Source organism: Microcaecilia unicolor, chromosome 2, assembly GCF_901765095.1.
Source record: "Microcaecilia unicolor chromosome 2, aMicUni1.1, whole genome shotgun sequence".
Lineage (NCBI taxonomy): Eukaryota > Metazoa > Chordata > Amphibia > Gymnophiona > Siphonopidae > Microcaecilia > Microcaecilia unicolor.
Window position 1 is genome coordinate 20,551,790 of NC_044032.1, and position 26,134 is coordinate 20,577,923.

Genomic DNA, 26,134 nt, shown 5'->3' on the forward strand with positions numbered 1-26,134 from the left:
CCGCTGCCATTGCTAACCCTCCCCCTCCGTTGCTCGCCTACCTTCGCTGGCGGGGGACCCCAACCCCCGCCAGCCGAGGTCCGCGTCCTCCTGCCGCTGCCGGCTGCCTTTGGTCCTTTCATTCTTCCATTGAAGCTGGCGCCGACGAAAAAGTTTCTTTTGAATCTGACGTCGCTGCACGTTGCACGTTGTACGTGCAGGACGTCAGACTCAGAAACAATTTCTGAGTCTGACGTCCTGCACGTACAACGTGCAGCGACGTCAGACTCAAAAGAAACTTTCGTCGGCGCCAGCTTCAATGGAAGAATGAAAGGACCAAAGGCAGCCGGCAGCGGCAGGAGGACGCGGACCTCGGCTGGCGGGGGTTGGGGTCCCCCGCCAGCGAAGGTAGGCGAGCAACGGAGGGGGAGGGTTGGCAGCGGTAGGGGGGTCCAGGGCGAAATCTGCGGGGGCCCAGGCCCCTGAGGCCCCACGCAGATACGCCCCTGAATCATAGTAATTTGAAACCTTTCTTAGACCACAAGTCATGTGCGGGGGGGGGGGGGGGGGGGGGGGGGGGGAAGAGTTAGAGAAGCAATACAGGAAAGAAATTATCAAATTTATAGGAAAAAGCTGCATTATTCCAGGATATATTTCATTTCACTTGTTTCAGTTCCAAAAACGATTTAAGTTGATCCGGTGAAAAGAAAGTATATTTTGTTTGACCAACTTTAACTATACACTTGCATGGATATGCGAGAAAAAAGGAGGCTCCTATATTTATTGTCCTCTGCTTCATCGCCAGAAACTGTTTCCTTTTTTGTTGAGTCATCTTAGTGACGTCTGGATAAATCCAAACCTTGGAGCCATAGAATTGAGCTTTGAGATTTTTAAAATAAAGCCTCAGAATAGTGTTATAATCCTGCTTAAAAACCATTGATACTATCATTGTAGCTGTGTTCATTATAATATCCGAGGATTGTTCCAGGATATCAGAAATATCTTGTAAGTCCGGAATGTCTTTATCAGAGCCGTATTCTCCGCTTCTAGACCTAGGAATTGAATATATTTTATTTAGCGGGGGTATTGCCTCTGGAGGAATTTTCAAAATATCTATCCTATATTTCCGGAAGGTATCTATCAGAGTTTCCCCCGCTATTATGGGAAAATTCAGGAAGCAGAGATTTAGGCGCCTGTCAAAGTTTTCAATTTGTTCAATTTTACGTCTGATATCCAAATGCTATTTTTAATTCAAGAAACACACAGGAGAAATGATGGGGTGGGGGTGGGGGTCATTGTTTCTGCCTGCGACACAGACAGGAGTTGGGACCATACCTACCCTGGCGTTGCTCCCCCATCCCTGTTGGTCACACTAGCCTATAAGCAAAATCGCCCTGATTTATGTACGGTAATGGCCATTAACAACGAATCCTGGAAGCTTCAGAGCATTCATTTGGATTGAGTCCAGCAAAATATCAATCTAAATCCAGTTTTATTGAAATTAAATGCAAACTTCCCCAATTACATTCTCTGTTATTTATCCTTCTGGCAAAGCACTGGAACACGCTGTTCTCAGCTAGCCCAACTCAGGTTCTGAAAATTAGTTTGACTTCAATATTTGAATACTTCGATAGTGCATATCAGACAGGCGTGATTTGGATGGTAGGGGTGGGAGAAGGATTTCAAGTTTTCAGTGTTCTTTATGACGCTCTATCCTTCCCCCCACCCCCACCCCCCAGGTTTCGGGGAGATAAAGGATTATTTTGCTGGAGTAAATGTTTGGAGAGATAAAGGAAAAGGGCTGTTACTGAAAACTGGAATAAACTGCCAGCACAGGAGAGTAGAAGATATAAATTGTAATCTGATACATCAGTGGGTATCTAGTGATTGTAACTAGATTAGAAGAGGTAGCAGGGGCAGAACATGCAAATTTCTGGTTTCTGTTGGGAGAAGAATCACATGCCACGATTATGTGCTCAAATAAATAATAACTTTTAAAGTTGAAGAATAAGAATGTTTGTATTGAAATGTCCATATTGTACAGAGGTGGCAGGAATGTGTTCAGTGAGGAAGGCAATTTCTTCACCACAACCAGAAAGGTGAGGAGTTTGCCTGACATGGTCATTTTTGGCTGAAACTGAAAACATACCCTGTTTCCCCAAAAATAAGACATCCTCTGAAAATAAGACCTAGTAGAGGTTTTGCTGAATTGCTAAATATAAGGCCTCCCCCGAAAGTAAGACCTAGCAAAGTTTTTGTTTGGCCCCGATGGGTGCCCACTCTCTCCCACCAGAAGCTTACTATTTGGCAACTAGCCACCCAGCCCAGTTCCCATTAGTGAGGAGGTAGTGATGGCGATATGGTACTGTGTTGTGGTTTATTAGGGGAGGTTGTTTGTTTTTTTGTGTCCTTGTGAGAGCCGGTCACGTCTATAACACAAAGCAACGCATTCTTTTTCTCGTTCTTCCTCTATCAGGGGCCATCATTGGGATTTTTTTTTTTTGTATGTGTAATCGTATGTGTAATGTGCATTTGGGTATGGCTTGAAAATAAGACCTAGTGCATCTTTGGGAGCAAAAATTAATATAAGACACTGTCTTATTTTCGGGGAAACACGGTAGCGGAAAATTTAAATAACTTTGACTGAAACCGAAACTGGGCAGAAAAAGGGTTTGGGGCCAGTTTTGGAGCTGTAACTGAAATTCGGTTAGCCTCTAACTTCCGGAGTCCTTTCTTCCTAAGGGATAGTACAGATCAATAAACATAGTAACATAGTAGATTTCGGCAGAAAAAGAGCTGCGCGGTCCATCCAGTCTGCCCAACAAAATAAACTCCACATGTGCTACTTTTTGTGTATACCTTACCTTGATTTGTACCTGTCCTTTTCCAGGCACAGACCGTATAAGTCTGCCCAGCACTATCCCCGCCTCCAAACCACCAGTCCCGCCTCCCACCATCGGCTCTGGCACAGACCGTATAAGTCTGCCCAGCATTATCCCCGCCTCCCAACCACCAGCCCCGCTTCCCACCACCGGTTCTGGCACAGACCGTATAAGTCTGCCCAGCACCATCTCTGTCTCCCAACCACCAGTCCCGCCTCCCACCATCAGCTCTGGCACAGACCGTATAAGTCTGCCCAGCATTATCCCCGCCTCCAAACCACCAGCCCCGCCTCCCACCATCAGCTCTGGCACAGACCATATAAGTCTGCCCAGCACCATCTCCGTCTCCCGCCACCGGCTTTGCCACCCAATCTCGTCTAAGCTCCTTAGGATCCATTCCTTCTGAGCAGGATTCCTTTATGTTTATCCCACGCATGTTTGAATTCCGTTACCGTAAAGGAAGCCTTGGTGCCTGTGTGTGTCTCCGAATGTAGAGTTCCAGCAGCCATATTGGTCCTGGAGCAAAATGAATCAAATCGTAGTAGCGCTACAGAAATGATAAGTAGTAGTAGTACTTTGAACACATCAGCTCTCAGTGCCTTTCAGTCTCATTATTCCAGCTCTAGCCTTCCTCCTTTCACCAGTATACCTGAAAAATGACTTGTCACTTTGCTGTATATCTTTAGCCATTTCTTTTTTCCTGTGCTTTTGCCATCCCGATTTCTTTCTTTGACTCTTTCAGCTTTATTTGGTAATCTCGTTTGTGTTTCTCTTTTTGTAATCTTCTGTATTTTGTGAACTTGATTTTTGCAGCCACTTCATTGGTGAACCACAATGGGTTCCCTTTCCTCTTGCTTTTATTTACTTTCCTTACGTAAAGATCAGTAGCCTTTTCTACAGCCCCTTTCAGTTTAACTCACTTCTATTACCTCCTCCCATCCTGCCAGCCTGAAGTTAGCGTGTTTCAGGTTGGTGTGACTACATTCTACCTTAGTTTTTACATCAAACTACTCTGTGCAGTGATCACTGCCACTCAGGTGGGCACTCAGCTGGACACTAGACACTCTTTTTCCATTCATGCGTACCACATCCAGCATCGATCCTCCTCTTGTGGGTTCCATAAGAACATAAAAATAGCCATACTGGGTCAGACCAATGATCCATCTAGCCCAGTATATCGGACCGACCGTTCACTTGTCTATTAGATTGTAAGCTCTTTGAGCAGGGACTGTCTCTCTTTGTTAAATTGTACAGCGCTGCGTAACCCTAGTAGCGCTCTAGAAATGTTTAGTAGTAGTAGTAGTATCCAGTTTCCAACAGTGGCCAATCCAGGTCACAAGTACCTGATAGAAACCCAATTAGTAACAACATTCCAGAATCCCAAATAATAGCAACATTCCAGAATCCCAAAGTGTAACAAGATTCTGGAATCCCAAATAGTAGCAACATTCTGTGCTACTAATCCCAGGACAAGCAGTGGCTTCCTCCATGTCTATCTCAATAGCAGACTATGGACTTTTCCTCCAGGAACTTGTCCAAACCTTTTTTTTAAAGCCAGATATGCTAACCGCTTTTAACACATCCACGAGGTCCAGAGCTTAACTATTCATTGAGTGAAACATTGAAAAAAAAAATCGATTCACTTCTACTACACCATTCAGGATTTTGTAGACCTCTTTCATATCTCCCCCTCATCAACATTCGTCTTAGCAAAGCCCCTTAGTAAGGCCTCCACAACCTTTCTGGTTCTTTCCAGATTTTTAGATGAGATCTCCAATGCACATCCAGTAAATTAAAGTCACCCACATAGGCGCCCGGTATAAGAGGCTTGGGGAGGCTAAGCCTCCCCTGCTGCAGCAGGATGGATCATCTGTAGAATCCCGCTGCTCTGGGGGGGTTTAAATTGCTGATTTACCTCCATCCTCACAGCAGGAGCTGCAGTGAAACCCCATTTCTAGCCTTGTGTAACCAGTTGTAGAAATTGGTTTATGGTTTCATTTGTTTACCTTACTGCTGGGAGAGCGGGGGGGGGGGGGGGGGGGGGGGGGGGGGGGGAGGGGGTTGGCTGGAGGTGTCCTGGGTTGCCAGGGAGATATTTAACGAGGATGACTTCCTGACCTACACTGAGGACAGATAGCAGCAGAATCGGATACTGGGCCAGCATGATCAGAAAAACCAAGTCACCAGACAACAAATGTAGAAAAGATCATTTTATTTTCATTATAGTGTTTGGAATATGTCCACTTTGAGAATCAGGTGCTCAACATTGGCATTTTATCCCACATTAAACATGAATTAGGATGTTTTGTGGCTCTACATGAGAATTGTGATATTATGATCCTTGTTTCATATTGTTGACGGTCTGCATTTTCTGTATGGGTGGTATATTGGTGTATTAGGTTCTGCCCAGTGTAATATTTATGGTACAGTAAGGTTCTGAGTGTGTTTTTGCACAAAGTTGTGCATAGTGTTTTGCAGTTGAGCGATTTGGGTTAGAATATGTTTTGAGCAACCACTTTATTATTTGACATATGTTACATATCTAATATCTAAATGTAATAAAAGGTATTAATTGTGACTTTTATTTGTATTTATTTTTTCTGTGTGTTATCAGATAATTATGGATTTAAGCTCCACCCCTGGCCCCACCCCTAACCCCGCCCCCTTTAGCCTCCCCAAACAGTTGGGCCACCGACTGCCTATGGTCACTCAATATCATCATCTCTTCTCTTCTGAATTCCTTAAAATTCAGGACCCTCCCTCCTATTATCCTGAAGATGTGCCTGCTTTCCTTTTAATAAATTGTTCAGTCTTTCAAAAAAAAAAAAAAAATCATTGATGTTAGAAAGGGAGTAAAAGATATGTGATAATGTGCTCCTTTTGCTTTCAGCGTGAATCATTATAGTTAATTTATCTAAATCTAGCAGGTATGCGATAGACTCTCTGGAGAATCTTTCATTTCTGCAATGCTGAAACAGAGTTGTACAGCATGAATTTAAATAATGCTGCCTTAATCTATGCAAGACTGATTTAACTGTTAGAAAATTAGGCAGTTGCCAGAAAATAATTGCTATGGTTAAAGGAAAATAAGATTCTGACAGCCACACAAACTCAAAGAATAATCAGTTTGTCCACCTGTAACGGGGAGGGTGACGAAATGGCCCATTCATATCGAAGTTGTCTTCATTTATGGACATATACACAAAGCAAGGCTTAACGTTTAAAATTATGATGTTCAGCTGAGCATTTTACAAGATTGTTCAGGGCACAGTGGAATTGGGATGATCATGATTGTTGAGTTTATTTCAAAATCTTGGGTGGGGAGGTAGTGCATTCACTCTGCCGCTCCCCAGTACCTCTCCACTCTTGTCTCTCTCTATGCCCCCCCCCCCCCTCGGGTACTCCGTTCTGTGGATAAATCTCTCTTGTCTGTCCCCTTCTCCTCTAATTCCAGACTCCGTTCCTTTTATCTCGCTGCACCTCACGCCTGGAATAGACTTCCCGAGCCTGTACGCCTAGCCCCGTCTTTGGCCGTTTTCAAATCCAGGCTAAAAGCCCACCTCTTTAACGCTGCTTTTGACTCCTAACCACTACTCACTTGCCCTGTACCCTTTTATCCCCACCTCTTTAATTCCATTACCTCTTAGTTCTGTCTGTCCTATTTAGATTGTGAGCTCTTTGAGCAGGGACTGTCTTTTCATGTATGGTGGACAGCACTGCGTATGCCTTGTAGCGTTATAGAAGTGATAAGTAGTAGTAGTAGTAGTAGGGCACAAGATGGAAAGGTTGCCTATGGTATCTGACACCCTTGCACCAGCCCTGAATCTATCGCCCTCCACCACCATCACCTGCAAAATAGGACCATCTGCATCCCTAAGTAACCTCCTCCATAAATACTTAGGCATACACACCAGTGGCGTAGCTACGTGGGGTAATGGGGGCCTGCCCCCCCAAATTTGCTCTGGGCCCCTAGTTTTGACTTGCAGGGTTCCCCAACCCCTGCCAGCTGAAGTCTTCGTCCAGTGCTGGTCTCTGGCGCCACCGCATCGCCTGCCCTGCTCTCTCTTCCCCTCACTAAAAGGAGCATGCCGGACATTAGGGGAAGAGAGAGCAGGACAGGCGATGCGGTGGCGCCGGAGACCGGCGCTGGACGAAGACTTCAGCTGGCGGGGGTTGGGGAACCCCGCCAGCCAAGATATGTACAGCAGCAGCAGTGAGTCGGGAGTGGCAGGGCAGCGAGGCAGCAGAAGGGGGGGGGGGGGAGCGGATCAAAATGTGCCCCCCCTACCTTGGCTCCTGCCCCCTCCCACCTAGAGGTCTGGCTTCGCCCCTGATACACACTCCTGTGAGCGTATCCTATCTTGTTTGGAAAATCTCCCATGATCCCACATGTAGAAGCTTGTTAGGTTATCAAATGTCATTTGCTGCCTCGGAGCAAGTGAAGCGGGAGTGAGCAGGAATCACTTCTGCACTCACCAGCCCCTTTTGCCAATGGATAGGGTGGGCAAAAATGAACTGAGGGGGGTATCTTGAGGTTTGAAGCCCTCCTCAAAGCTCTTGGTCAGCTAAGGCAAGAGGTTGCAACAGTCATTTTGCTGTAGTAGCCACCAGGGGCAGGAGCGAGTGGGGTTCACTCCTGTCCCCACTGGACCAGAACTGAAACTGTCCTAAATTCACCCCTGGGTCCTTTTACTAAGGTAAGGTGCGTCAAAAAATGGGCTGCGCTAGTGTAGGTGCGTGTTTTGGGTGCACACAGATCCATTTTTTAGCGCGCCTGTAAAAAAGGCCTTTTTAAAAATTTTTGCCAAAAATGGCCATGCGTCAAAATTAAAATTGGCGCGCGTCCATTTTGGGCATGAGACCTTACCACCAGCCATTGACTTAGCGGTAAGGTCTCACGCGGTAACCTTGCAGTAATCGTCTACGCACGTACAATGATGATTACCGCCCGGTTTTTGCCACGCGCGGCAAAAATCAAAATTATTTTCCAGCGTGCATAGCGGACGCGCCTACAAAATGAAATTATTGCCCGGGCCATGCGGTAGCCGGGTGGTAACTCCAAATTGACGTGTGTAGGACGCGCGTGCATGGCTTAGTAAAAGGGCCCTTTAGCTATGTAGGTTCCACCACGGAATATTGCCGGCACCTTCGTAACTGCTGGCTCCTCCCCAGCTCCACCTACCTGCCCACTTTAAATATGGCCGTTCAGGGCTGATATTCGGTGGCACCACCCGGTAAAGTGCCACTGAATGTCAGCTGTTGGGCAGTCCCAAGTGATTTAAGCGGGCAGAAGTCTCTCTTGCCTACTTAAATCGCTTTGATTTAATTAATTAATTACATTTCCTCAGATGTTGCTAACTGGAGATTTACCACCGCAGTGCTGGAGATTGAAGGCCCAATGAGTGATATTTTCTCTTGGGCCCCAGCCATATCTAAAACTAGTTCTGGCAGATGCACATTCCATAAATACATAAGTGCATAAGTGTTGCCACACCGGGACAGACCAAAGGTCCATCAAGCCCAGCATCCTGTTTCCAACCGTGGCCAATCCAGGTCACAAATACCTGGCAAGATCCCAAAAAAGTACAAAATATTTTATGCTGCTTTATCCCAGAAATAAGCAGTGGAGTTGCCCCAAGTCCATTTTAATAATGGCCTATGGATTTTTCCTTTGGGAAGCTGTCCAAACCTTTTTTTTTTTAAACCCCGCTAAGCTAACCACCGTTACCACATTCTGTGGCAATGAATTCCAGAGACAGACATATTCCAATCAATAAGTAGAAAATAAAATTCTTTTTTCTACCTTTGTTGTTTGGTCAGTTTATTTTTCTTATTGTTTTGGGCCCAGTCTCTAGTTTCTGCTTTCCTCTATCTTTTGTTATCTCTCTTGGCAGGGCCTCTTTGTCCATTTGGCATGTCTTCTCTCTGTGTCCACCATCCATCTTCCATCTATGTTCCTATCCACCCTGTCCAGTATTTCCTGTGTCCCTACCCCATCCTCCCACCATGTTGAGCTACAGCTCCCAGAGGGAATCAGCAATGCCCCACGGCATGTGCCCCCACCACTTATATGTGAACTGCAACTGCTACAGTCGTGTAGGCCAAGCTCCACTTGGAACCTTGCAGATTTTGTACTTTGACCTGAATAACTGCTAAAGAGTTCCCCAATAACTCTAAGGAACCAAGCCAAGGATAATTAAAGTCTGCTGCTGTAATGAGAGGCAATAAGGTACACAGTGGCCCTGGAGGAGCAGACCACGCGAGGGCATGGTTACATTTACGGACTAGTTTTATGTTGTCGTTTTCCTTCCTCCTGTGAATGGATCAGGACTCCTGACCTAACAGCTTTGATAAATGCGCTTCTCCTTTACCTGCAACTACTGTGTGACTCTGTCCATAGGAGCCAACTTTTCAAAATGATTGGGGGTGCTGAATTTATTTTTTTTACAGGTGGTGCATTCCCTCCTCCCCCTCCCTCTCCCTCTCCCCCTCCCTCTCCTGCCCCCCTCCGAGTTCCAGGCCCCCCTCCCACCCAGTTCCTTCCAGTTCCAGGCCCCCCTCCCTCCCTTCCTCCGAGTTCCAGGCCCCCCTCTCTCTCTCCTTTCCCTCCCTGTTCCAGGGCCCCACTCCCTCCCTCCCAGTTCCAGGGTCCTCCCACCCAGTTCCAGGGTCGTCCTCCCTCCCTTCCTCCCAGTTCCAGGGTCGTCCTCCCTCCCTCCCTTCAAGTTCCATGCCCCCTCCCTCCAAATTTTAAAAGTCATCTATCTTACCTCGTGGGGGTTAGGGCGGCAGCAGCGGTAAAAACCATGTAGGTTCGGCTCGGTGCTTAGTTCAGTTTTCCCTTTGCTCTCTTTCAGCTCTGGTCCCGCCCTTGCGGAAACAGGAAATGAGGGCAAAACCAGAGCTGAGAGAGAGTGAAGAGAAAACTGAACGAAGCACCGAACCGAGCCTGCATGCTTTTTACCGCTGCTGCCGCCCTAACCCCGACGAGGTAAAATAGATCACTTTTAAAATTCGGAGGGAGGGGGCCTGGAACTTGAAGGGAAGAGGGAGGGAGCCTGGAACTCGAAGGGAGGAGGGAGGGAGCGAACAAACTTCCGGTGGGTGAACAAACCTCCGGTGGGTGCAATATTAGGGGTGCTCGAGCACCCACAGCACCCATGGAGTCAGCGCCTATGACTCTGTCTTACCCGGGCACCGGGCCCGCCCTCATTCACATTACCACAGCCATGCTCTGACGACTTAGTGCACAATTTGTAACGCAAGCTTAAAGTCAAAACGTTTTGTGCACAAATGCTAGACACATGCGCACGAGGTTCTGCAGAAAGGGCGGCTGCTGCTGTGCTCGTGTCTGAGCAGAAAAATGCATCGGCCCGCATCTGCACAGTTGCTGGAATTCTATTCTGCACATAAATATTGGCATTGCAAAAATTTGTGAGCTAGAGAGTAAAGAGGGAAAAAATGGAAATGCTTGTTCTGTATTCATGAAAGAAAATCCTGGAGAAGGACTACAGTTAGATGACTAACGTATATATGGAAATGGAATAGATACCATATGAGTCGGTGAGGAAAGTGTGCAGGAATAACTTGAAAAAATGAAAGTGGAGAAAGCCATGGGCCCGGATGAGATATATCCCAAGACATTGAGGGAGCTGAGAGGGTTCCGACAGGTCCTCCTACAGATTTGGAAGGACCTGTGTGCAGCAGAGCGGTTTTCCACCTACACAGGTGGAAAACCGCAGGCCGGAAAGCTTTACCTCAGTGGTTGAAAAAGCAATAAAGATGCATGCTGAAAGAAACTGATAGTGAACTCTAGAATCCAGTGGGTTGCAAGATCCAAGGTAGCTTGGTTTTAGAAAAGGAAAACGTGCCAAACAAATCTGATCGATTTCTTTGACTGGGTGATCAGAGAAGTCAATCAAGATACGGTTACTTGGATTTTAGCAAAGCCTATGATAAGGTTCCTTATAGGAGGCTGATGAATACAACTGAGTAGCTTAGGGATGAGTCCCAGTGTGGTGAACTGGATTAGAAACCGGTTGCCTGAAAGATGACAGACGGAGGTAATAAATGAAAGTCACTCAGAAAAAGGAAAGGGGAGTAGCGATGTTCCTCGGGGATCTGATTCTGTTCAATGTCTTTGTGAGCAATATTGCCAAACAGTTAGAAGGAAACAAGCAAAATGGAGGAGCAGACCTCATGTAGACGTGGACAACAAACAAAACAGTGAGGTGGATGCGAGGAGGATATCAAGTAATCTTTACTGCAGTACTGACTTTCGCCGTTTCAACGGCCAGTGCCTTTTAGCGCTTTTGTCCCATTGAGGATCTTACAGCCAAGATTTGACAGCCTGGACTTTTACAACCATCTCGTTGTTAAGCATTTTTGTCAAACACCAGAGCTTCACCAGACCCCTGAGGCAGGCCTTTGGTGCCGAAACACGGCTGTGTCGGGTCGTTTTTTTTTTAGCTGTTTTCCAATAAAGACTACTTGATATCCTCCTCGCCTCCACCTCACTGTTTTGTTTGTTGTTTTTGTTAAACAGTTAGAAGGAACATATAACCTGTGTTTTTGCAGACGACATGAAGATTTGCAACTGTCAGGCCTAGTAACCCTCAGAAAGTGAGCCCCTGTGCCGGACAGAGTTAGGCAGCCGGACAATCCTGATCTTACCTGAAGAGTGGAGCAGCAACTCCTCAGGAGGTCAGAGGTGTGTAGACCCAGGTGAGACTTCCAGGGCAGACTGAAAGCAGGAGCAAAGTCCAAGACCAGACAAGTCTCAGAGCAGGTGACGAACAAAAGCACAGTCCAGGTCCAGGCAAGTTTCAGGGCAGGCGGCAAACAAAAGCAGAGTCCAGGTCCAGGCAAGTTTCAGGGCAGGCGGCAAACAAAAGCAGAGTCCAGGTCCAGGCAAGTTTCAGGGCAGGCGGCAAACAAAAGCAGAGTCCAGGTCCAGGCAAGTTTCAGGGCAGGCGGCAAACAAAAGCAGAGTCCAGGTCCAGGCAAGTTTCAAGGCAGGCGGCAAACAAAAGCAGAGTCCAGGTCCAGGCAAGTTTCAAGGCAGGAGCAGTCCAAGAAAAACCCAACGCCACAGAGTCCACAAAAGTAGAAGCCGAAGCAATGAGAGTTCTACCTTGCTGCTCCTAAATAGCCCTCCCCATCAGGAGGACCGGTAACAGCTGAAAGGAGGCGGAGCTACCCACAACCGTGACTCAACAGCCCCGGATTGGCCGGCCAGAAGCAGGAGGCAGAGTCAGCCACGATCGGCAAATCCGGACGTTGTGGGGAGTGACATCATTCCTCTGAGGCTCCGCGCCTGCAAGGGATCCCTTTCTCGGGGAACGCCGGCCCTGTCCACCTGGCCGGCGTCTCCCCGCTGCCACCGAAGCGGACCGGAGAGCCGGAGCAGCCCAGACCGCAGACAGGACTCCAGCGGTGCGACGCAGGGGCCTGGCGCCCGACCGCCTCTCCTGGCCAACACTCCCCGCGGCACCCTGACAGCGCGGCACGACCGACGGAGAAGCGGCACAGGTGAGGGACGCGACAGCAACAGAGTGGACACCCTAGTGATTGCCAAACCTTTTACTTATGGTGAAACCCCTAAAATAGTTTTTCATACACCAAGGAACCCTTAATTTATGTGAACATATATATGTTGATACAAACAGATCCTAACAACCTAATTTCTTGCAGAACCCCTGAAGAGCGTTCACACAATCACTGCCCTACAGGGAGTGGGCAACATGCGATCTACAAAAATTATGTTTTAATGCAAAGAAGTACAGAACGATGTATTTTGGGTGCAGAAATCCAAAGTTGCTGTGTGCAGTAGGAAGAGAGAGGTTGATGTGTACGAACCAGGAGAGGGACCTTGGGGAGACAACGTCTGAGGATTTCAAAGTGGTGAAGCAATGTGACAAGGGTCAAAGACAGAAGGACGTTAGGCTGCGGAGAGAGGCGTAGCCAGTAAAAGGAAGGAGGCAATAATGCCCTTGCACAAGTTGATGGTGAGGTCTCTTTGGATCACTATTCAGCAGGGCCGCCAAGAGACAAAGCCAGGCCTGGGGCAAACACCCCCCCCCCCCCCCCCCCCCCCCCGGGCCTGCTTACTTGCTTGTCTTCTCTCCTGCTAGCTGCGCTCTGCTACACAGGTCCTTCTTCCTGCCACGTCCAAACAGGAAGTACTTTACACAGGAGGCGGGACGCAGCAGGAAGAAAGCAGAGCTGCCAAGGGGTCCCAATTTTTGAGAGGGAGATTTTAGTACACGCCCATAGCCCCACCCCACTTTGCATTGGCTCCACACACTGTACATGGCTCCACCCCCTGGCACACCTTAACCCCACGGCCATTTCAGAAAATAATTTATTTAATAGCCTAATACCCTTTTCAATTAGCTTTCAGAGGCCAAAACCTCCTGCCTCAGGTCAGTATACTGCTGTTACGGTATCCTCTCCTGACCTAAGGAAGGAAGTATTGGTCTCTGAAACTTTATTAACACAGGTACCATATTACTTTATCCTAAATTAAAAATAAAATTATTTTCTTTACCTTTGTTGTATGGCCATTTACTTTTTCTCATTGTGTTGCTTCCAGTCTCTAGATTCTGCTTTCCTTCGTTTTCGCTTAACTCTTCTGCCAGGGTTTCCTGGCCATTTGTCATTTTTCTCTCCTTTTTCTTTGCTTTCTTCAATATTTTTCTGCCTCTCTCTCTCTGTCCAGATTTAATTCATTCTTACTATCCATTCTTTAATTTCCTTCTTTTTACTTCATCTACCTATGGCTTTTCATCTTTCCCTCACCCTTGTTCTCCCCGTGCTCCTTCCTCTTAATCTCCAGTCTTTCATTACTCCCCTTTTCCATCCAGCAGCTCTCCTCTTTCTCTCCCCATCCTTTCAGTGTCTCCCCTCTTTCTTTCTGCATCCTTCCATCCAGCGTCTCTGATTTCTCTTCCTATCCTTCCATCCAGCACCTTCCTTCTTTCTCTCTCCATCCCTCCATCCATCTACCCTCTCTCCTGATCCTTCCAACTAATGTCTCTCTCCCCCTCCTTCTATCCAGTGTCTCTCTACCTTTTCCTGTTGTGTCCCTTCTCTCTCCACATCCTTTCTCTGCATCCTTTCATCCATCTCCCCCTCTCTCCTTATCCTTCATCCAGTGTCTTTCTCTCCCCATCCTTCCATCTGTCTTCCCTCTTTCTCTCCCCATCCTTCCACCCATCTACCCTCTCTCCCAATCCTTCCATCCAGTGTCTCTCTCTCTCTACCCTTTTACATTCATCATTTCCCGCCTCTTTCTCCCCATTCTTCAATGTCTCTTCTGTTTCTCTCCCTACCCTTCCTGCCAGCATATTCCCTCTTTCTGATCTCAGCCAGGATACCCCCCTTTCTCCCCATTCTTATCACCAGCAGCTTCTCTCTTTCTCCAGCCCTTCTCCATCTCCCCTCCTTCTCTCCCCACTCTCTCTATCTTACCTCCTGCCTCCCGCTCCTCCTTCTACCAGATCTTCGTTTCTTGGCCACTGCTGCTTCACCTGTTGAGCAGCAGCGGCCGCACCCAAAAAAAAAGAGAGCTAACAAAAGAAATTGAAAAAAAGCAAGTGTGGCACCGCAGGCAGCCCTTCAGGCATTGGCTGTCGACTCTTCAGCCGCTCCTCTCTCCTCTCACGTCACTGGCCCTGGAGCAGGAAGTTGAGTTCGACTTCCTGCTACGCTGCGCTCCTCCGGGGACAGAGAGAGAGGAGAGGCTGCAGAGTCGACAGCCAATGCCCGAAGGGCTGCCTGCGGTGCTGCGCTTGCTTTTTTACATTTTTATTGTTCGTTAGCTCTTTTTTTTTTGTAATGGCCGCTGCTGCTCAACAGGAGAAGCAGCAGTGGCCGGAAATGGACGAGGGAGCTAGCGCCGTGTGACTTTCCCCGCTTTGGCGGGAGTGCAGGAGATGACCCGCCAAGGTGAGAGCTTAGCGCAATAACTGCTCTGCGGCACACAGGAGCAGGAGACCCATGGCGAAGGCCGGGCCCTGGGGAATTTTGCTTCCTCTGCCCACCCCCACCTCCCTTTGCGGCCCTGCTGTTCAGTTCTGGAGGTTGTATCTTGCTAAGGATTTAAAAAGACTTGAAGCAGTTGAGAGAAAAGCAACAAAAAGGGTATAGAGTCTACTCCTAAAGACATATCAGAAGAGACTTGAAGAGTATGTCTACTCTCAGGGCTGATGTAACCACTTACGGGGCCCTGGGAAAACTTTTATGCATGTGCTCTCTATTATTTTAACACAATTGCCCTTTCCCTAAATTATGCATTAAAGAAACTCTGAATTAATTCCTTAGGAATGATTTAGGCCTCAGTTTCTCCATCCATCTTTACTAAGTTTTTCAAATCATTATTAAGCAAAGATATGGATTTATAAGCGGCCGAGGCACACAGTTTCCCTCTCTGGTCGCCAAGACAATTATACTGCTATACTTTGATTCCGGCAGCATTACAGTATCCGAAATAATTTGCCATACCTGGGAGGCACACAAGACCCAAATGTTTTATTAAAACTTGATGCTCAGCCCTCCAGGTTTCTAGTTTCCAACACTTTGCTTCCTGTTTCTGCTTCATGCGCTTGGGTGATTGGGATTTTTTATTTATATTCCTTAATCTAGTTTCAATTTCTTGTCCCCTGTGTGGAATACAGAAATGTGTAAAATGAAAAACTCTTCTGCCATTTCCCTAAGACAGCTGGTAACCTCATGGTCCACTTGAATTACCTTAACGTGAGGAGATGTTACATTACCTCTTAACTGCCTGGATAATAGGCTGTCTAGTTTATTACATTTCTCACATGAAACCCTTATATTAAACTCATCAATCAATGCGTCCATTCATTCAGTTCTTTGTTTAATTAGCTCCATGCGCTCTTTTCCTTCCCTTAATGTTTGTATGAGCTATTTCCACTTGTTAAATGTCCTCTCTAGATATCCTCTTTAGGGGTGGGCCTATTGTAATAGTCCATATTCCCCACAATTTGGAGAATCATAATGATTTGTGTGTGTGTGTGTGTGTGTGTGTGTTGGTGGGGGGGAGGGATTTAAATGCACTTTTGACCTGCATGCATTTCTGGGCTTCCTAGAACATAAGAATAACATAGTAAATGACGGCAGATAAAGACCTGAACAGTCCATCCAGTCTGCCCAACAAGATAAACTCATTTTACATGGTATGTAATACTTTATATGTATATCCGAGTTTGATTTGTCCCTGCCTTTCTCAGGGCACAGACCGTAGAAGTCCACCCTGCACCGGTTTTATTCTCCAAATATCGGCGGCGTCACCCAGTCTCCGCTAAGATTCCGCAGAACCATTCCTTCTAAACAGCATTCCTCTGTGTTTATCCCACGCATGTTTGAATTCCGTTACCGTTTTCATCTCCACCACTTCCCGCGGGAGGGCATTCCACATATCCACCACCCTCTCCGTGAAAAAATACTTCCTGACATTACTCCTGAGTCTGCCCCCCTGCAACCTCAATTCATGTCCTCTAGTTCTACCACCTTCCCATCTTTGGAAAAGGTTCGTATGCGGAATAGCATGGGTCCAACAGTGGCCAACATAATATTGGGCTAGATGGACCATTGGGTTTTGTTAATCCTCCTCCTAACCATCGCAGTAACAATCCTTGCCAAGAGCCACAGACCACAGTTCCCTGCAGAAACTGCAACTTGACCAGTAGGTGTCATTGTATAGCAAAAAATGACACATCCTTCCTCATGCATCTCCCCCCCCCCCCCCCCCAATCTCCAGGGGCTGTTTGTACTTGCTCTTTCACCAGCCAGCTCCGGCTGACCCAGGGAATGGAAACCCTAGGAATTATTCATGTCTTTATAATGGCAAAACGCCAAGAGGTTGCTGGGAACACTGGTTCTAAAGCAGTGGAGGAGTAGCCTAATGGTTAGTGCAGTGGGCTTTGATCCTAGCAACCTGGGCTCAATTCTCACTGCAGCTCCTTGTGACCTTGGGCAAGTCACTAAACCCTCCATTGCCCCAGGTACAAAAAAACTTAGCCTGTGAACCCTCTAGAGACAGAGAAGTACCTGCATGTAATGTGTACAGTGCTTTTGACTCATAACCACTTGTAACCACTTGCCTCCACCTACCCTCCTCTCTTCCTTCCCGTACACATTAATTGATTTGATTTGCTTACTTTATTTTTTGTCTATTAGATTGTAAGCTCTTTGAGCAGGGACTGTCTTTCTTCTATGTTTGTGCAGCGCTGCGTATGCCTTGTAGCGCTATAGAAATGCTAAATAGTAGTAGTAGTAGTAGTAGTAGTAGTAGTGTACATCTAGTAGTGCTATAGAAATGATTAGTAGTAGTAGGCATGCCTGGAAACCTTATCAGGAATTTAGGGAGTGACCTATTGCCTTCCTCCCCTAGCGGGAGTCCAGTAAAGAAGAAGATATATAGTGTACAGAGTGGTGATTTCCCACCCTGGGGTCCATCAGGACCTTATCCTCTACCTAAGGGGAGTGGGGGACTGGCTCCCCCAAGTAAAGAGAAGGATCGAAGCCTCAAAACTAACTGAGGCACAGAAGGGTAATTTCTGTAAGGCGGTGCCTAGATTTAGGTACTAAAAAAGTGCCCATTTGCAGCCTATGTTTTTAAAGAATGTGGACACCTACTTTTCTTTATAAAATACTAGCGTAAGTCACTTTAAGGGCACCTTACTTTACAGACACAGATATTCACAGCTATAGAACCTAGAATGCATGGAGATGATAATCTATGGAGTTGATATTCAGCCAATAAGGGAGACGTACATTTGAAAAAGGTATCATGTTTATTATAACAGGTCGACTGAACACAGCTGTGTTTCGGCGACGTAGCGCCTTCTTCAGGAGTCTTCCAACAGAATATCGAGTACTTGTGTGTTTAATACTCCAAGAAAAACAATTTTGAAGAACACCCAGTTCCTTCTCTTTCAGAGTAGTGACAGAAATGCATACAGCATTCTAGGTTCTATAGCTGTGGATATCTGCGTCTATAAAGTAGGTGCCCGTAAGGTGGCTTACGCTACTATTTTATAAAGAAAAGTAGGTGTCCACTTTCTTTAAAAAACATAGGCTGCAAACGGGCACTTTTTTTAGTACCTAAATCTAGGCACCGCCTTACAGAAATTACCCTCCTGTGCCTCAGTTAGTTTTGAGGCTTCGATCCTTCTCCTGAAGAAAGCGCTACGTCGCCGAAACACGGCTGTGTTGAGTTGACCTGTTATAATAAACATGATATCTTTTTCAAATATACATCTCCCTTATTGATTGGAAAGAGCCTGTCTTCCCCCACTCTTCTCTTTCTTTCTTCCTGTATTGTTTCGTGGGGATTAAGTGCACCTCCACACTTTGTGTGGCTTCCTTTTTTAGGTTGATACTCAGCCGCCAGCGATCAGTGTTCTGCTGACTGCCGCTGGTGTTATACCCGGAAATTAAATGTCGGGCCATGTCCGGGTTCCAGCATTGAATTTCCGGGTTAACAGAGCCAGCGAAACCATAGCCAGTTAAATGCAATATTCGGCACTTAACTGGCTATGGCGAACCACATAAAGGATAGGACTGACTTTTATGCGGTTATCTCGCTGAAGATCGGCACTTAACCAGCCAAGTGCCAAATCCACCCCCAGGCCATATTCAGTGGCACAAACTGGTTAAATGCCACTGAAAATGAGCGGTTATCCCCGAACGAGTGATTTAACCAGCCAGAAGCCATTTCTGGCAGGTTAAATCATTTTGAATATTGACCCCTATGTATGTAAATTTGTGCCCTGCCCAAACTCTGCCCATGTGACCACCCACCTGCAAACTACAGTGCCATCGCATTTTGGCGCGTACTTACAGAATACGACGTAGCTGGGAAACAGTCATTTATGTGCACATGTCGACATATACGTGTACATGACTACAGTAGTGGCATTTATCCGCATTCTTGCCACATAACGCTAGACAGCTCCTTATGGAATCCCCACAGTGTTTTAAGGAGGCTAAAGGAGGGATCACCAGGGAGATTTTGCCGTCTAAGTAGAGAACATAAGAATAGCCATACTGGGTCAGAGTATCCTGTTTCCAGCAGTGGCCAATCCAGGTCACAAGTACCTGGCAGAAATCCAAATAGTAGCAACATTCTGGAATCGCAAAGAATAGCAAGATTCCGGAATCGCAAAGAGTAGCAAGATTCCGGAATCCCAAAGAGTAACAAGATTCCGGAATCCCAAAGAGTAGCAAGATTCCCGAATCCCATATAGTAGCAACATTCCATGCTACGAATCCTAGGGCAAGCAGACTATGGACTTTTCATCCAGGAACTTGTCCAAACCTTTTTAAAATCTAGATACACCAATTGTTGTTACCACATCCTCTGGCAACGAGTTCCAGAGTTTAACTATTCATCAAGTGAAAAAATATTTCCTGCTATTTGTTTTAGAAATATTTCCATATAACTTCATGAAGTGTTCCTTGGTCTTTGTACTTTTTGAAAAAGTTAAAATTGGATTCACTTCTACTCATTCTACACCTTTCAGGATTTTGTAGACCTGAATCATATCCCTCCTCAGCCGTCTCTTTTCCAAGCTAAAGAGCCCTAACCCCTTTAGCCTTTCCTCATATGGAAGGAGTTCCATCCCCTTTATCATTTTGGTCGCTCCTCTTTGAACCTTTTCTAATTCCGCTATATCGTTTTTTGAGAAAAAAAAAACATTGCATCCAGTTTCATGGTGAAGTTGGGAAAAGGATTGTAACCCAGAAGCAGTGGGAGTAGGTGTGGGTAGACTGTGTGATAGGAGGTGGAACCCAAGTCCTGGGTGCATCCTGCTTACTGAGACCAGAGAGGTTGAACATGAGGAGCACATAACGAGGCAAATTAAGTCCTAGAGAGGAGAGAGGTGACTTTTCATAGACACCAAAGGACTGCACAGTCTAGGAGGAATGAGAGAGGACAAGAGAGTTTGGAGACCATATCCCATTCTTGAGCTCTGACTACATCTGAGAGTATCTAGAAAAAGACTGGGCTTGCAAAGGTCCTGAAAGTTGAGAAACATTTACAAAGTAGCGGAGGGTTCAAAATCCATCAGTGAGAGAAGTACAGGAGATACAGGAAGGTAGAAGAGATCTCCAGAGAGGAGATCAAGGACTGTCATTTGAGTACGTTTGATGCTTTATGCTATCACTTTATGGACTTTATACCTCATTATTATTATTATTATTACCTCCTACCAATCTTCTTACCCTCCATGCTCTTCCCCTACCTCTTCTTCATCGCTCCACTTCCTTACCTATCCCTATCCTTTCTCTCATACCTCTTTTATCCCATTTACCCTTGTTCATTTGTCCTACCACATTCCTCCTTTGTTGATTCGGATACTACAGATTGTATTCTCTTGTTACTATGTAAGCCGCATTGAGCCTGCGATGAGCGGGAAAGCACGAGATACAAATGTAATAAATAAATACATTATTTTCATTGTTCTACTTTTGTTTATTTGTATGTGCTTGGGGGGGGGGCTTAATAAATGGGTATTTTTATACTAATCCTTATCATAGTAACATAGTAGATGACAGCAGAAAAAGACCTGCACGGTCCATCCAGTCTGCCCAACAAGATAAACTCATATGTGCTACTTTTTGTGTATACCCTACCTTGATTTTACCTGTCCTTTTCAGAGCACAGACCGTATAAGTCTGCCCAGCACTATCCCCGCCTTCCAACCACCAGTCCCGCCTCCCACCACCGGCTCTGGCACAGACCGTATAAGTCTACCCAGCACTATCCCCACCTCCCAACCACCAGCCTTGCCTCCCACCACCGGCTCTGGCACAGACCGTATAAGTCTGCCCAGCACTATCCCCGCCTCCCAACCACCAGCCCCGCCTCCTAACCACCAGCTCTGGCACAGACCATATAAGTCTGCCCAGCACTATCCCCGCCTCCCAACCACCAGCCCCGCCTCCCAACCACCAGCTCTGGCACGGACCGTATAAGTCTACCCAGCACTATCCCCACCTCCCAACCACCAGTCCCGCCTCCCACCACTGGCTCTGGCACAGACCGTATAAATCTGCCCAGCACTATCCCCACCTCCCAACCACCAGTCCCGCCTCCCACCACCAGCTCTGGCACAGACCGTATAAGTCTGCCCAGCACTATCCCCGCCTCCCAACCACCAGCCCCGCCTCCCAACCACCAGCTCTGGCACAGACCGTATAAGTCTACCCAGCACTATCCCCACCTCCCAACCACCAGTCCCGCCTCCCACCACCGGCTCTGGCACAGACCATATAAGTCTACCCAGCACTATCCCCACCTCCCAACCACCAGCCTTGCCTCCCACCACCGGCTCTGGCACAGACCGTATAAGTCTGCCCAGCACTATCCCCACCTCCCAACCACCAGTCCTGCCTCCCACCATCGGCTCTGGCACAGACCGTATAAGTCTGCCCAGCACTATCCCCGCCTCCCAACCACCAGCCCCGCCTCCCAACCACCAGCTCTGGCACAGACCGTATAAGTCTGCCCAGCACTATCCCCACCTCCTAACCACCAGCCCCGCCTTTAGTTATTTTTCCTCTGTAGGTTTGTTGTTTCTGTCCAGAGTGGTTTCAAAGATTATACATCTAGCCCACAGGGATCCTTTGTACGTGTTCTGTGACTGGGGAGAGGAGCTTATAACCACAGACACCATCAATAACATGCCTACACATCCCTGGGGTCGCCCTCAGCCCCAACGCTTTGGCTACATTTTAATGGACGCTGCTCTTGAAATCAGTGCCACACCTTTGAGGACAGCGTGAACCACTGTGAACCATTTTTCTCCAAAGTTTGTGAACGAGCACATGATTATCTTATAGGCGTCCTCCCCCTGCACCTGTCTGCCTCTTGGCAAGCAAACATATCTTTCACCCAAAAGCCTGTGGAAGATCAGGGCACGGTCACAGGGAAGCATCTATTCAGAATTCCCCACTAAATCTCTTTCAATTGTAGCATTACAATGCAAAAATTATAGGATCAGGCTTATGAACCTCAACATGTATACGCTGGAAGAGAGGAGGGAGAGAGGAGACATGATATCTCAAGGGCATTTATGTACAGGAAGAGAGCCTTTTCCAAATGAAGGAGAGCTCTGGAATGAGGGATCATACGACAAAGTTAAGAGGGAATAGGCTTAGGAGTAGCCTAAGGAAGTATTATTTCACAGAAAGGGTGGTGGAGGCGTGGAATGGCCTCCCGGTGGAGGTGGTGGAGTCGAGAACTGTTCCAGAATTTAAAAAGGCATGGGATAAGCATGTGGGATTGCTTAGGAACAGGAAGAATTAGGGGTTACAGAGGATGGGCAGACTGGATGGGTCATATGGCCTTTATCTGCCGTCATGTTTCTATGTTTCTATTCCACCAATGCCTAAGAGCCAACCTCATCAGTGATGTCACAATGGCTCAATTGTCCTATTCTTGGCTTACTTTCCCCCCTTAGTGTGAAGAGTTTCAGTCTCTGGTAACCAGAGCTCATATTGTGATGTCATAATGGGAATAGGCTTAGGAGTAACCTAAGGAAGTATTATTTCACAGAAGGGGTGGTGGAGGCGTGGAATAGCCTCCCGGTGGAGGTGGTGGAGTCGAGGACTGTTCATGGGATAAGCATGTGGGATCGCTTAGGAACAGGAAGAATTAGGGGTTACAGAGGATGGGCAGACTGGATGGGTCATGTGGCCTTTATCTGCCGTCATGTTTCTATGTTTCTATCTATTAGAAGACGGTTAGTGAAGTGAACATAAGCTAAGGATTCACCCAACTGCGGACACGTCAGGAGTGGTCCTTAAGATGGACCGGGCGTATGGGACACTGGGATCTCACGGAGAGAACCAAGCACGAGACATAGTTGCATGTCTGCATGATTTTGTTCTGAAAGAGCGGTTACTTGCTGTGGTCCGATCTAAGGGCCAGCTCAAATGCAGAAACGAGATTCTAGATGGGGATCTGCTGCCATTTGTTAGCAGACTGTGATAGCTTTTATTGAACCAATGTGAAAACAATCAAAAAATGATGGGTAGCAACCTTCCAGAACACATTGGATGCACTTTAAGATGTTAGAGTCCTGTTTTCTCAAGGACCAATCAAACGTTGTGCACTCTGTAATGTTGGGAAAACGAGGTCTCCCTGGATCTAACTCCCCCGTGAAAACACAAAGGAATGTGAACTGTGGAGGTCGAACCCTGGATTGTGTCTCAGTTCTGTAACCTCTCCTTCCTCCATTGACAGGATAATCTCAATCTTCTACTGACTGAGGAGGAGACATACAGCCTGATGGAGACCATCAAGCAATGCAGGATAATAGCCGGTGAGAGACTAGCCATATCTCTAATCTTATTGAAATACCAATCAGAAATTTTAATACTCTGTCAAGATCTTATCTAGTTTTCCACTATCCTAGTCCTAGAAGGTTGGTGTATAAAACGATTTAGTGGCCTAGTGTTTGGGGTGGTGGACTTTGGTCCTGGGGAACTGAGTTTGATTCCCACTTCAGGCACAGGCAGCTCCTTGTGATTCTGGGCAAGTCACTTAACCCTCCATTGCCCCATGTAAGCCGCATTGAGCCTGCCATGAGTGGGAAAGCGCAGGGTACAAATGTAACAGAAATAAAATAGATACTATTGGAGATTCTACATGGAATGTTGCTACTATTGGAGATTCTAAATGGAATGTTGCTATTCCACTAGCAACATTCCATGTGTTTCTGTGAGTCTGATGTCCTGCACATACGTGCAGGACGTCAGACTCACAGAAGCAGAAGCCTGCGCGGCCACATTGGTGATCTGCAAGGGCTGACTTCTACATGGAATGTTGCTAGTGGAATAGCAACATTCCATGTAGTATCTCAAATAGTAGCAACAGTGGAGGAGTGGCCTAGTGGTTAGGGTGGTGGACTTTGGTCCTGGGGAACTGAGTTCAATTCCCACTTCAGGCACAGGCAGCTCCTTGTGACTCTGGGCAAGTCACTTAACCCTCCATTGCCCCATGTAAGCCGCATTGAGCCTGCCATGAGTGGGAAAGCATGGGGTACAAATGTAACAACAACATGGAATGTTGCTACTATTGGAGATTCTACATGGAATGTTAATGTTGCAATTCCACTAGCAACATTCCATGTAGAAGCTGCCCTTGCAGATCAGCAATGCGGCCGTGCAGGCTTCTGTTTCTGTGAGTCTGACGTCCTGCACATACGTGCAGGACGTCAGACTCACAGAAACAGAAGCCTGCGTGGCCCCATTGGGTGGCCTACTGGTTAGAGTGGTGGACTTTGGTCCTGGGGAACTGGGTTCAATTCCCACTGCAGGCACAGGCAGCTCCTTGTGACTCTGGGCAAGTCACTTAACCCTCCATTGCCCCATGTAAGCCGCATTGAGCCTGCCATGAGTAGGAAAGCGCAGGGTACAAATGTAACAAAAAAAAACCAAAAAAACAATTTTCACATCTTTATTCTCTTTTGTCAGTCTGCGAGAGGGTGGAATTCCTTACCAATGTTTCTGAGACAACCAACAAATGATAAATTATTTGAAAGGTTGTTAAAAACTTTCTTATTTCAAACATTTGTCATGGATTGATGAACTGAATATATTTTGGTGATATATTGTGATCATCCTGGGAATGCCTACTTTTTCTTTCGTTAAATGCACTGAACTCATGAGGCTTGTGCAGGATACGTCTGATGTAATGTACTACCCAATGTGCAGGGCCAGCGAGAGACAGAGCCGGGCCTTGGGCAGGGCTGCTGCCCGGCCTCCCCCACCACTCAGGAAGCAGCCGCTGGGTCCCCACCCACAACTTGGGACACAGCCACCAGGCCCCCCCCCCCCCACCCGCACTCGGGACACAGTTGCTGGGCCCAACCCAGAATGCAGCTGCTGCCCCTCACTCACTCTCGGGCTGCCACCAGATGGAGGCCAGGAAGGAGCAGACGCACTGACGTGGGGGTCCCCGTCCCCTACGTCAGTACGTCTGCTCCTCCCCAGCCTCCAAGGGGAGCCCAGTGCCATGGTCTGTCTCTCACCTGTTCCAATGTGCTGGGACTAGTTCCCGATAGGAACAGGAGAGAGTCAGACCCAGGGGCCCGCTCCTGGGCCCTGTTAGAGGCCGGGCCCGGGGAATTTTGCTCCCCTCTGCCCCCCTCTAGGCGGCCCTGCCAATGTGTGGGTAAGGAGGAGGACGAATGGGAACCCCTTCTGTTCCCCTTTCACTGGCCCTACCTTGGGGTCTGACAGCATAACTATCAAGTACCATAACTCTCTTGGATGAGGGTCTTATGCTCACAAAACTAGTATCTATCTATAAATAGCAAAGCTCATATAAGGACAAATTGTCATGTATACTGTTTGTGCTTCCCTGATGAATTAACGAGCGGCACCATAACTGGGCCGAGCTGTCACTTCTGGAAATTGAGTAAGGAGTTGGGGGGGGGGGGGGGGGGGGGGGGGGGGATAGCGGGAGCAGGATAAGTGTAAAGGAAGAAGTTTGATAGATGGGAAAAGAGATTGGGGTGAGTAGGAAAGCTGATTGGTTAAATCCCTCCCCACACCAATCGGCTTTCCGATATTCATGTGGAGAAGTAATTTGGGCATGAGAGAATGTTTGATTTGGGAGCTGGGAAGTGGAGAATCATTTACCCACCCGCCCATCCCAGGTTGGGGGTTGGTGGAGGCGAGAGGATTTGTTTTCTTCAAGGGGTGATTTTGTCGCAGTAGGGATTTGGGGCAGACAAGTGGAAGTGACTGGAGAAGTCAGAAGTGGTCAAGAGACAGTGAGGGTGTGAGTGCAGACATTGGTTCATGTGCATCACCATCATGGACCCCGGGGGGGGGGGGGGACGGACAAATGAAGGGTCTTGTGTCACCGCAGATCTTTTCATTGTGGAGTATTATGATTAGTCAGTGAAATACTGTTCGTTCGATACCGATTAACTAAAGTGTGAAATTTTGTAAGTTACGGGTTACTTTTTGTTCCTGGAATATGTTAAGTAATAAAGCTGTGACCGATTTTGCCAGAAAAGTATGGCTGGTTATTTTATTAATTAATTACAGGTGATGAGATGCGATTGCCTGAGTTATGCGTTTCAAAAGAATCCATACAAAGCTTGTTTTCTACATAACTCTGTCAAAACTTGACTAGTACATAAGTACATAAGTAATGCCATACTGGGAAAAGACCAAGGGTCCATCGAGCCCAGCATCCTGTCCACGACAGCAGCCAATCCAGGCCA

The 26,134-nt window shown here is 47.1% G+C and overlaps 1 protein-coding gene across 1 annotated transcript in view; it reads left to right on the plus strand.

Annotated features, from left to right (window-relative positions):
* The window catches only part of PHF24 (PHD finger protein 24), a 228,631-nt gene that overhangs the window by 168,194 nt on the left and 34,303 nt on the right, over window positions 1-26,134 (plus strand). The window contains exon 4 of the mRNA XM_030191879.1: window positions 23,140-23,218. Coding sequence (XP_030047739.1) covers window positions 23,140-23,218 — 79 coding nt within the window. The remainder of the gene's footprint in view (window positions 1-23,139; window positions 23,219-26,134) is intronic.